This window comes from Heterodontus francisci, chromosome 29 (assembly GCF_036365525.1).
Source record: "Heterodontus francisci isolate sHetFra1 chromosome 29, sHetFra1.hap1, whole genome shotgun sequence".
Taxonomy (NCBI): domain Eukaryota; kingdom Metazoa; phylum Chordata; class Chondrichthyes; order Heterodontiformes; family Heterodontidae; genus Heterodontus; species Heterodontus francisci.
The window spans coordinates 63,839,581-63,852,683 of NC_090399.1; the positions used below are offsets into that span (position 1 = coordinate 63,839,581).

General features: G+C 43.7%; 1 protein-coding gene across 1 annotated transcript; it reads left to right on the forward strand.

The window, feature by feature from the left end:
- The first annotated feature begins 334 nt into the window (after nt 1-334).
- On the forward strand, nt 335-5,201 carry LOC137345886 (probable G-protein coupled receptor 139). Its single transcript, XM_068009130.1, has 3 exons — nt 335-404; nt 2,143-2,834; nt 5,181-5,201. Exons 1-3 carry the CDS (start codon nt 335-337, stop codon nt 5,199-5,201), a joined length of 783 nt encoding a protein of 260 aa, XP_067865231.1.
- The last annotated feature ends 7,902 nt before the right edge of the window (nt 5,202-13,103 follow it).

Consider the following 13,103-nt stretch of genomic DNA (forward strand, 5'->3'; position numbering starts at 1 on the left):
GCTCAGCAGCAGTGTTTTTGTAAATCTGAATTCTCATCTAGCAAAATAATTTACAATTTAATTTTTGAAGACATTTCACAAAGATATAATATAATTTTGTTTTGCCTACCCTTTCATAAATCTATTATATTACACACAAATCCTTGAATTAAATGTGGTTCATTAAATGAGTTTGTTCAGTGGAATGTAACTAACATCCTTGCTCACATTCCCTAGATGACTGATTAGTGGAGGCTCCTCTGCAGTATTAATAAGGGCTCCTTGAATAAATCTCCACAATCCACAGTCAGGATCCTGTGCCTGGTGGAACAGACATTCATGTTTCATACGAGAAATGGGATACCCTGCAATTTACCAGATTGACCTAATTTACTACCCTCTTCTTGCAGCCGTCGGTATTCCTGGTAAGACAGTGAAATGACATAGTTAAATTTTAATATCATCCTGTGCCTGTTCATCTTGTAAGTTCCCTGTTCTGTGGGATCAGCTAAGTGTGAAGTAATTCTGCTCTTTTATTAATGTGATTTTTATTTGTAGCAATGCCATTTCTACAATTTTCAAAATGACATTTCAAATAACAATATAATTTATGTTTTTACTGTGCAAAATAATCCAGAGAAGTGTCACTGATATCAGATCAGAAATAACATAATATTTTAATGTCTCTTTTTTTATTATACTTTCACAGGATGCGAGTGTCTTAGTTCGGCCAGCAGTTGTAGCCCATCCCTAATTGACCTTGAGAGGGTGGTGATGAGATGTTACTTGTATAACATGGGGATTTTAATAGTTATATTACTTTTTAACATTCTTTCATGTTTAAATCTAGTTTTACTGTAGAAGTATTGCTTGTTACTTAGACTTGATTCTAGCGTAGATTGTCTTTGTGGCTGGTTTAAGTGGATGGAAAAAAATGCTGATTTGCGTCCCTGGTGTGTGTGATCCTCCCACCAGATTTTCCATTCTGTGCTTTGCCCAGGTGGCGTGTCACACACAGATGGTAAGAAGAAAACTTAACCTCATTTTAACCAGCCAGGAATCCAGATCCAATTGTCACTGTTCTGGAAAATATCGATTTCACTTTATAAATGGGCTAACTTCAAGCCTGAAAACTTCTGGTGTACTTAGTACTGCCGTCCAGCTGAAGTTTATGGTTTAGGGAAAACTAAAGGGGTAAATTTTGATTTGAAGTGATATTGTGAAAGGAGAGATATGGAACCACATCCGGTTATCCGTTTCTCCTGATGTACCACTATGGCAGAAAGTTGAAATCAAACTCCTTCTGCTGCAGCAGGACATGAGAATTTGTATTCCATGTTATACAAACCATAACCCAACAGGGAGAAAGAGCAATCTAAAGTTTTTTTTTTATAGATACAGCACTGAAACAACACCAAGTCTGTGCCGACCAACAACCACCCATTTATACTAACCCGACAGTAATCCCATATTCCCTACCACCTACCTACACGAGGGTCAATTTACAACAGCCAATTTACCTATCACCTGCAAGTCTTTGGCTGTGGGAGGAAACCGGAGCACCCGGCGAAAACCCACGCGGTCACAGGGAGAACTTGCAAACTCCGCACAGGGAGTACCCAGAACTGAACCCGGATCCCTGGAGCTGTAAGGCTGCGGTGCTAACCACTGCGCCACTGTGCCACCCATGAATACCATATCCAATAGCACAAAACAGCGTTCTCCAAGTTGGGCAGACCATAGCCCGACAGGGCAAGAGAGCGCTCTGCAAGTTATAAAGATCATAGCCCAACGTGGCAGAGCTAATCAACTGATATTTAGTTTCAGAGGCTTTGGTTTCATATAAAATGCCAATTATATGTTTCACACTCTAAATTTCTCCAAAATAAAGCAATGCATTTTTACCGACGCACCTTGGCCTCCCATTTGAAATCAGCAACTTTAACCACATTTCAATTCATCCTGAACCATCATTTCCTATTTTTGACACAGATTTCCCAGCCCATCAAAGACGTTTATTTTTAAATTAAAATGCATATTTAGTTCAGAAGTAGAAATACTAGTTAAGAAATACTTGATCATCAACTTTAGATGGTTCTTCAACAAAATAAAAATGTTTTAGGACAGTCCCAAGATAAGTTTTAGATTTTCTGTTTCTTGCAGTTAACTTGGTCGCGATTGTGATCCTGTCCCGAGGGAAGTGCGGTCTCTCCAAATGCATCACTCGCTACCTGGTGGCCATGGCAGCGGCGGATCTGACAGTGGTTATCGTCCATGTGATATTACAACGGATTAATATCATGTATTTTCCAATTAGTTTCCTGTTTCTGACTCCGGTGTGTACTGTAAACTTTGTTGCATACATTGTAGCTGTAGACTGTTCTGTCTGGTTTACTGTCGCCTTTACTTTTGATCGCTTTGTAGCTATTTGCTGTCAGAAGCTACAATCAAAATATTGCACTGAGAAAGCAGCGACAGTGGCTATCATCACCGTGTCTGTGGTGAGCTGTCTGAGGACCATCCCCTTTTACTACATAAATGAACCTGCCTTTATAATTGACGACGTGCCATGGTACTGTGCTGCCACAGCTGATTATCTCACTTCTCCCTTGTGGAAGGCGTTTGAGTGGATCGACAGCAGCATAACCCCTCTACTACCTATCATTTTAATTCTGCTGTTCAATGCTCTGACCGTCAGGCATATTATAGCAGCAAATAGAGTTCGAAGAGGTCTCCGGAGAAATAGTGAGCATCACAATGATCCAGAGATGAAGAATCGGAGGAAATCCATGATTTTGCTTTTCACTATTTCAGCCAATTTCATACTGTTGTGGATGACATATGTTGTGCATTCGGTAAAATGGCCAGTGGTAAACTTTTTTTACACAGACAAATATTACAGTAGCCCGGTATATATAGCCCAACAAGTTGGGTTTATGCTGTTGTTTCTCAGTTCCTGCACAAACACTTGTATCTATGGATTGACGCAAAGGAAATTCAGAGAGGAGCTGAAGAATGGGGTGAGATATTTGTTTACACTGAATGGGAAATTATGTCAACCACATATAACTAGCATCAACCTGGAACAGGGATTATAGCTTTACTGTCTATTTCCTTGCATATTCTTGGAAACATTTGCAGGCAGGTGAATAGGTAAAGACTGAATATTTTCAATCAGAATTTATATAATCGTGTACAATAGACATATTAAAGATGAATTTTAATGTGGGCAAAAGAAAGTTATACTGTCGAAATGAACAACACCTGCACAACACGAAATATTCCGATGTTAATTTGGCTACTGAATTTGTAGAGTTAAAGCAAATGTTTACTCCCAAAATATATCACATATATCCCCATATAGAAGCAATAATACGAAAAGATGCTCCAGCACACACTACAATTAACGGATTCAACAACATGTGCAAACTTCTTTATTCCAGAACAAATTCACATTGTTAAAAGTGGTATAAATGGAGAAACAAAGTGTTCCCCACAAAAGACATCTATTTTCATGGCTGCAACCTTCATTCTCTCACTCCCTGACAGACTTTCATGATGTGGCTCCATAGTTGTTTTTCAAGTCCCAGGATCACATTTGTGAACATATCGGCTCCAAGAACAAAGAACAAAGAACAAAGATAATTACAGCACAGGAACAGGCCCTTCGGCCCTCCAAGCCTGCGCCGATCCAGATCCTCTCTCTAAACATGTCGCCTATTTTCTAAGGTTCTGTATCTCTTTTCTTCCTGCCCATTCATGTATCTGTCTAGATACATCTTAAAAGACTCCATCGTGCCCGCATCTACCACCTCCGCTGGCAATGCGTTCCAGGTGCCCACCACCCTCTGCGTAAAGAACTTTCCACGCATATCCCCCCTAAACATTTCCCCTTTCACTTTGAACTCGTGTCCTCTAGTAATTGAAACCCCCACTCTGGGAAAAAGCCTCTTGCTATCCACGCTGTCGATACCTCTCATGATTTTGTACACCTCAATCAGGTCCCCCCTCAACCTCCGTCTTTCTAATGAAAATAATCCTAATCTACTCAACCTCTCTTCATAGCTAGCGCCCTCCATACCAGGCAACATCCTGGTGAACCTCCTCTGCACCCTCTCCAAAGCATCCACATCCTTTTGATAATGTGGCGACCAGAACTGTACGCAGTATTCCAAATGTGGCCGAACCAAAGTCCTATACAACTGGGTCATACTGGACCACATGTAACCAGTCTCACTTTCCTCTAAGCATCCATTTCTCTAGGGTTACTTCTGCAGTGTAAAGCAGCCTCCTACCCCCACATATATTTGCCAATAACAATAACAGTCTTCTTCAAACCTGCTCCCCTGCCTCCTCTCTCTCACTCCCAAAATGTTGCGAATTATTTGCCACAAAACTTGGGAACATCCATTCATCTGCTTCTGTTGAAACCCATGTTCGCTTATCCACCTATTCCAGGCTCTCCCTGTACTGACCCTTCATTCAATGCTTTTTTTTTTTACCAATTTCTCTTGTATCTTCCCTTGTCCATGAAAGATACATTCTGCAGCATTCAGCCATTTCCACTCAATCAATAACCACTCAACTTCTGTTGCTGCCTCCAGTATTAGTTAAAACCTGATACTTGACACTTGCCTTTTGGCCCCTCCCATTCAAAACCGCTATTGTCAGGCTTTCCTCAAATGCCAATCGTAGAAGTTTGTGTTCTTCCTCATTACTTCCCAATGGTGAACCTCCCTTTCTCCTCCAACTCTCCTCAACATGTTGTTGCCTCAAAATCCATGTCCATTTTTCTAACAATGCTCTAATGAATCCCTTCAATCAATACAAAATTCACCACAACTGTGACCATTACTGTGGTGCATAATTATCTGCAACCTTAGAAACAGGGTTGACTGCACTATCCCCCTGAAATGCATCTCATCCATGGTCCAGCTCAGTGGCATTGTACTGGCATGGCTCTTTTTAGGCTGCCAATATCAGTTTCACTGTCTTCCTTCAAGTCATAGGAATATAAGAGCAGGGCTAAGTCATTTAGCCGCTCGTGCATATTCGGCCTTTCAATGAGAATGTGTCAGATTTGCGACCTAACTCCATGCACGCACTTTTCCCCCAACTCCTTTTATACCTTTGATTAACAAAAATCTAACAAACACAGATTTAAAATTAACAGTTGATTTCGCATCAATTACCATTTTCAGATGAAAGTTCCAAACTTCTAACATTTTTTTTGAAGAAGTGTTTCCTAATTTCACTTCTGAAAAGCGTGGTTCTAATTTTCAAACAATGTCGTGGAAAGCCCTGGACTCCCTAACCAGTGGAAATAGTTTATCACTATCTATCCTATTTGGTCCCCTTAATACATTAAACATGTTGATCAAAACGCCCCTTAAACTTCTAAATTGCAGGAAATGCAATATAGTTTGTGTATAATCTCCTGGTAAATTTACCGTTGAGTCCACCTATATTCCTGGTAAATCTATGCTGCAAGGCTAATGTATCCTGTCATGCGGCTTTGATATCTACTGCATTGTATTCTGGTCCTCAAGATATAATGGTCAGCATTCCATTAGACTTTATGATTGTTTTGTACCTGTTCATGTTCTCCAATTTTTTTTCACATTTCGGGCTCACCCTTTCCTACCTCGAATTCACTGATTCCATTTGTGAGGATAAACGACCAACAACTGCTCATTATAAGCCCAATAACTCCCACAGATACCTCGACTACAACTCCTTACACCTTCGTTCCAGTAAGGACTACATTCTATTCCCCCAGTATCTCTGTCTCCATCGCATCTGGTGTGATAATGCAAACTTCCAGACCAGCACTTCGGGTATGTCTATTTTTTTTCTTCAGCAAGCAATTGCACCCCCTCCCCCGCCACCATGGTTAACAGTGCCCATGACTGTTTACTGCCCATTTCCCACACTTCTGCACTCATCTCTTCCCCTCCATCCTGCCTATTTGGTTAGGGATAGGCAGGCAAAGTGACTATCAGCGCAAATCTTTAATGGCTTTTCCCCTACTGGCATTTGGAAGACAGAGGCCACAGCGAGCAAGGGAGGCGGTGGCGTAGTGGTATTATCACTGGACTAGTAACCCAGAGACCCAGGGTATTAATCTGGAGACATGGGTTCGAATCCCACCACAGCAGAAGGTGGAATTTGAATTTAATTAATAAATCTGGAATTAAAAACTAGTCTTATGATGGCCATGAAACCATTGTCGATTGTTGTAAAAACTCATCTGGTTCACTAATGTCCTTTCGGGAAGGAAATCTGCTGTCCTTACCTGGTCTGGCCTACATGTGACTGCAGACCCACAGCAATGTGGTTAACTCTTACATGCCCTCTGAAATGGCCGAGCAAGCCACTCAGTTGCACCTAACTGCTACGAAGTCAATAAAAATAAATGAAACTGGACAGACTACCTGGCATCGACGTAGGCACCGGAAACGACAACGGCAAACACAGCCCTGTCGACCCTGCAAAGTCCCCCTTACAAGTTTGGGAGAGCTGTCCCACAGACTAGTCAAACAACAGCCTGACATAGTCATACTCACGGAATCATACCTTGCAGACAATGTCCCAGACACTGCAATCACTATCCCTGAGTATGTCCTGTCCCACCGGCAGGACAGATCCAGCAGAGGTGGCAGGACAGTGGTCTACAGTAGGGAGGGAGTTGCCCTGGGAGTCCTCAACATCGACTCCATACCCCATGAAGTCTCATGGCATCAGACCAAACATGGGCAAGGTAACCTCCTACCGATCACCACATACTGCCCTCCCTTAGCTGAAGAGTCAGAACTCCTCCATGTTGAACATCACTTAGAGGAAGCACTGAAGGTGGCAAGGGCACAAAATGTACTCTGGGTGGGGGCTTCAATGTCCATCACCAAGAGTGGCTCGGTAGCACCACTGCTGGCCGAGTACGAAAGGACATAGCTGCGAGATTGGGTCTGCAGCAGTTGGTGGGGGAACCAACACGAGGGAAAAACATACTTGACCTCATCCTCACCAATCTGTCTGCCTCAGATGCTTCGGTCCATGACTGTATTGGTAGGAGTGACCACCACACAGTCCTCGTGGAGATGAAGTCCCGCCTTCACATTGAGGATACTGTCCATCGGGTTGTGTGGCACTATCACCGTGCTGAATGGGATAGATTTCAAACAGATCTAGCAATGCAAAACTGGGCATCCATGAGGTGCTGTTGGCCATCAGCAGCAGCAGAATTGGACTCAACCACAATCTGTAACCTCATGGCCTGGCATATCCCCCACTCTACCATTACCATCAAGCCAGGGGATCAACCCTGGTTCAATGAAGAGTGCAGGAGGGCATGCCAGGAGCAGCACCAGGCATACCTCAAAATGAGGTGTCAACCTGGTGAAGCTACAACCTAGGACTACTTGCATGCCAAACTGCATCAGCAGCATGCGATAGAGCTAAGCGATCCCATAACCAACGGATCAGATCTAAGCTGTGCAGTCCTGCCACATCCAGAAGTGAATGGTTGTGGACAATTAAACAACTAACTGGAGAAGGTGGCTCCACAAATATCCCCATCCTCAATGATGGGGGAGCCCAGCACATCAGTGCGAAAGATAAGGCAGAAGTATTTGCAACAATCTTCAACCAGACGTACCGAGTTGATGATCCATCTCGGCCTCCTCCTGAAACTCCCCTGCATTACAGATGCCAGACTTCAGCCAATTTGATTCACTTCGCGTGATATCAGGAAACGACTGAAGGCACTGGATACTGCAAAGGCTATGGGTCCTGACAATATTCCTGCAATAGTACTGAAGACCTGTGCTCCAGAACTTGCCGCACCCCTCGCCAAGCTGTTCCAGTATAACTACAACACTGGCATCTACCCTGCAATGTGGAAAATTGCCCAGGTATGTCCTGTACACAAAAAGCAGGACAAGTCCAACCTGGCCAATTACCGTCCCATCAGTCTACTCTCAACCATCAGTAAAGTGATGGAAAGTGTCATCAGCAGTGCCATCAAGCAGCACTTGCTTCGCAATAACCTGCTCAGTGATGCTCAGTTTGAGTTCTGCCAGGGCCACTCAGCTCCTGACCTCATTACAGCCTTGGTTCAAACATGGACAAAAGAGCTGAACTCAAGAGGTGAGGTGAGAGTGACTGCCTTGACATCAAGGCAGCATTTGACCGCGTATGGCATCAAGGAGCCCTGGCAAAACTGGAGTCAATGGGAATCAGGGGGAAAACTCTCTGCTGGTTGGAGTTATACCTAACAAAAAGAAAGATGGTTGTGGTTGTTGGAGGTCAATCATCTGAGGTCCAGGACATCACTACAGGAGTTCATCAGGGTAGTGTCCTAGGCCCAACCATCTTCAGCTGCTTCATCAATGACCTTCCTTCAATCATAAGGTCAGAAGTGGGGATGTTCGTTGATGATGGCACAATGTTCAGCACCATTCATGACTCCTCAAATACTGAAGCAGTCCATGCAGAAATGCAACAAGACCTGGACAATATCCTGGCTTGGGCTGATAAGTGGCAAGTAACATTTGTGCCACACAAGTGCCAGGCAATGACCATCCCAACAAGAGAGAATCTAACCATCTCCCCTTGACATTCAATGACATTACCATCGCTGAATCCCCCACTATCAACATCCTAGGGGCGACCATTGACCAGAAACTGAACCGGAGTAGCCATATAAATACAGTGGCTACAAGAGCAGGTCAGAGACTAGGAATCCTGCGGTCTGTAACACACCTCCTGACTCCCCAAAGCCTGTCTACCATCTACAAAGCACAAGTCAGGAGTGTGATGGAATACTCTCCACTTTCCTGGATGGCTGCAGCTCCAACAACACTCAAGAAGCTCGACACCATCCAGAACAAAGCAGCCTGTTTGATTGGCACACCATGCAAAACATTCACTCCCTACACCACAGACGCACAGTGGCAGCAGTGTGAACCATCTACAAGATGCACTTCAACAACGCACCAAGGCTCCTTAGACAGCACCTTGATAACCCGCGACCTCTACCACCTCGAGGGACAAGGGCAGCAGTTGCACGGGAACATCACCACCTGCAAGTTTCCCTTCAATTCACACACCATTCTGACTTGGAACGATATCGCTGTTCCTTCACTGTCGCTGGATCAAAATCCTGGAACTCCCTTCCTAACGGCACTGGGATGTACCTACCTCACATGGACTACAGCGGTTCAGAAGGCAGCTCACCACCACCTTCTCAAGGGCAATTAGGGATGGGCAATAAATGCTGGCCTGGCCAGTGATGCCCACATCCCATGAATGAATTTTAAAAAAGTACAGCTTGCTGTGTGCATCGCACTCCCACCAAAGTAACTGATTTTCTATTCGCTCTTTGGGAGCGTGGCTCCAAATCATGACCCAGGTCATTCTCGTGTCAGGATGCTAGACCCATCCACAAAGACCTGCAGTGAGTCAGGTATAGGGTGGGTACCAAATGACCCTTCATCCTATTCTGGTGTCACCAAAGTGCACTCGTGCGGTTTTTCTGGCATCAGAAGCCCTGCTGCTAAATCCAAGGGGGTGGCAGTATGCTTGACAATCAGATTGTGAATTTACAGCATTAATGTCCAATGTGCAAACCTGTTCCTGGATACCAGTCCATCATCCAACAATCCAGGCAGTAACAGCTCAATACGAGTGTGAGCAATGAGGAAGACCACCTCATTCAAACCAGTAATGTATATGAGCTTGTTGGTGGCCAATATCCAGCCAGTATGTATCGCTCATATACATTATACGTCCTTCCACTCATGCAGTCGCACGAGTATACCAAAGCAACCAGTATCCCGTGTCTTTCCTTGACTAGGATGGCTGACAGGGATACATCATTGGGAGCTACCTCCTGGGAGAAGGATCTTTGTGTTTCCAGAGTCTTTGATGCTGGTGTACCTGTGCTGGTCGGTTTAACCACTACCACTGCTTGTTACTGCAAGAGACAACTTTCCCAGCGAGTGCCTTTCTGAAGTAATGCATACAAGGGGGCGCGGGGGTGCAAAGTCCTCAATAAACATCATATGGTATCCTATCAACCCGGCGAATCGTCGCAATGATGGGACATCAAAAGGTATCCGGATGCTCTTAACAGCATTTATCTTATCCTCAACAATTCATCTACATCAATGCAATAGGATAATGTCAGATTGATTACATTAGGACGCGCTAATTGTGTCATTTTGGGATTTAATTACAGACCACTCTGAGTTATTAATGTCAACAATGCTTCCAGCAGTTCCATATGTTCCTGCATTGAGTCCATGTGGAGTCGGATATCAATCATTAACTGGACTAGGTCGTCCTCCGTAATAAAATGCACTAATTGGTCTTGTAAGATTTGGAGAAATATGCAAGGGGAATTGTGGAAGCCCTGAGGTAGGTATGTCCACATGTACAGTTTGCAATGTGGTAGGTATGTTCATGTGTACAGTTGACCCTGTGGTAGGTATGTCCAGGTGTACTGTTGACCCTATGGTAGGTATGCCGAAGTGTACTGCTGACACTGTGGTAGATAAGTCCACGTGTGCTGTTGACTCTTGGTAGGTATGTCCACCTGCACTGTTGATGCTGTGGTAGGTACGTCCACGGGTACTGTTGACCCTGTGGTAGGTATGTCCACGTGTACGTTTGACCCTGTGGGAGGCATTTCCAACTGTACTGTTGACACTGTGGTAGTTATGTCCTCTTGTACTGTTGTCACTGTGGGAGGTTTGTCCACCTGTACTGTTGACCCTTTGGTAGGGATGTACACATGTATGTTTGACCCTGTGGGAGGCATGTCCAACTGTACTGTTGACCTTGTGGTAGCTATGTACACTTGTACTATTGTCACTGTGGTAGCTATGCCCACCTGTACTGCTGAAAATGTGGTAGTTTTATTTACCTGTACTGTTGACCCTGTAGTAGGTACGTCCACGTCTACTGTTAACCCTGTGCTAGGTATGTCCATGGGTACTGTTGGCCCTCTGGAAGGTATGTCCACCTGGACTGTTGGCCCTGTGATAGGTATGTCCACGTCTACTGTTAACCCTGTGCTAGGTATGTCCATGGGTACTGTTGGCCCTCTGGAAGGTATGTCCACCTGTACTGTTGGCCCTGTGGTAGGTATGTCCACGTGCACTGTTGACACTGTGGTAGGTATGTCCACATGTACTGTTTGCACTGTGGTAGGTACTTCCACGTGTATTGTTGACCCTGTGGTACAAACTGTGTGGTATTACTTTAATATAGAAAAGTCATAACAGATGAAACTGTCTGCTGGACAATGGCGGAGGAGTGTTGCCACCACCGCCCGGTAAACAGGACCTGGAACAAGCAGTGATCAGCAGCCACCAGCCTCTCAATCCAGTGCCGGAGATGAGGGGTGGGAGTGGGGAGTAGGTATGTCCACCTGCACTTTTGACCCTGTGGTAGGTATGCCCACCTGAAGACATTTCACAGAGATATAATATGATTTTGTTTTGCCTACCCTTTCATAAATCTATTATAACACACAAATCCTTGAATTAAATGTGGTTCATTAAATGAGTTTGTTCAGTGGAATGTAACTAACATCCTTGCTCACATTCCCTAGATGACTGATTCAGTGGAGGATCCTCTGCAGTATTAATAAGGGCTCCTTGAATAAATCTCCACAATCCACAGTCAGGTTCCTGTGCCTGGTGGAACAGACATTCGTGTTTCACATGAGAAATGGGATACCCTGTAATTTACCAGATTGACCTAATTTACTACCCTCTTCTTGCAGCCGTCAGTATTCCTGGTAAGACAGTGAAATGACACAGTTAAATTTTAATATCATCGTGTGCCTGTTCATCTTATAGGTTCCATGTTCTGTGGGATCAGCTAAGTGTGAAGTAGTTCTGCTGTTTTATTCATGTGATTTTTATTTGTAGCAATACCATTTCTACAATTTTCAAAATGACATTTAAACAACGCTACCATTTATTTTTTTACTGTGCAAAATAATCCAGAGAAGTGTCACTGATATCAGATCAGAAATAACATAATATTTTAATGTCTCTTTCTTTTTATTATACTTCCACAGGATGTGAGTGTCGTTAGCTAGGCCAGCATTTAGAGCCGATCCCTAATTGACCTTGAGAAGGTGGTGATGAGATGTTACCCGTGTAATGTGGGGATTTTAATAGTTATTACTTTTTTAAATTCTTTCATGTTTAAATCTGGTTTTAACAGAACAAAGAACAGTACAGCACAGGAACAGGCCATTCGGCCCTCCAAATCTGCGCCGATCTTGATGAGAGCGCTCTGCAAGTTTTAAAGACCATAGCCCAATGTAGCAGAGCTGATCGACTGATATTTAGTTTCAAAGGCACTGGGTCCAGATAAAAAGCTAATTATGTGTTTCATACTCTAAATTTCTCCAAAATAAAGCAATGCATTTTTGCCGTCGCACCATTTGATATCAGCAACTTTAACCACATTTCCATTCATCCTGAACCATCATTTCCTATTTTTGACACAGATTTCCCAGCCCATCAAAGACGTTTATTTTTAAATTAAAATGCATATTTAGTTCAGGAGTAGAAATACTAGTTAAGAAATACTTCATCATCGACTTTCGATGGTTCTTCAACAAAAAAAAAATGTTTTAGGACAGCCCCAAGATAAGTTTTAGATTTTCTGTTTCTTGCAGTTAACTTGGTCGCGATTGTGATCCTGTCCCGAGGGAAGTGCGGTCTCTCCAAATGCATCACTCGCTACCTGGTGGCCATGGCAGCGGCAGATCTGACAGTGGTTATCATCCATGTGATATTACAACGGATTAATATCATGTATTTTCCAATTAGTTTCCTGTTTCTGACTCCGGTGTGTACTGTAAACCTGGTTGCATACATTGTAGCTGTAGACTGTTCTGTCTGGTTTACTGTCGCCTTCACTTTTGATCGCTTTGTAGCTATTTGCTGTCAGAAGCTACAATCAAAATATTGCACTGAGAAAGCAGCGACAGTGGCTATCATCACCGTGTTTGTGGTGAGCTGTCTGAGGACCATCCCCTTTTACTACATAAATGAACCTGCCTTTATAATTGACGACGTGCCATGGTACTGTGCTGCCACAGC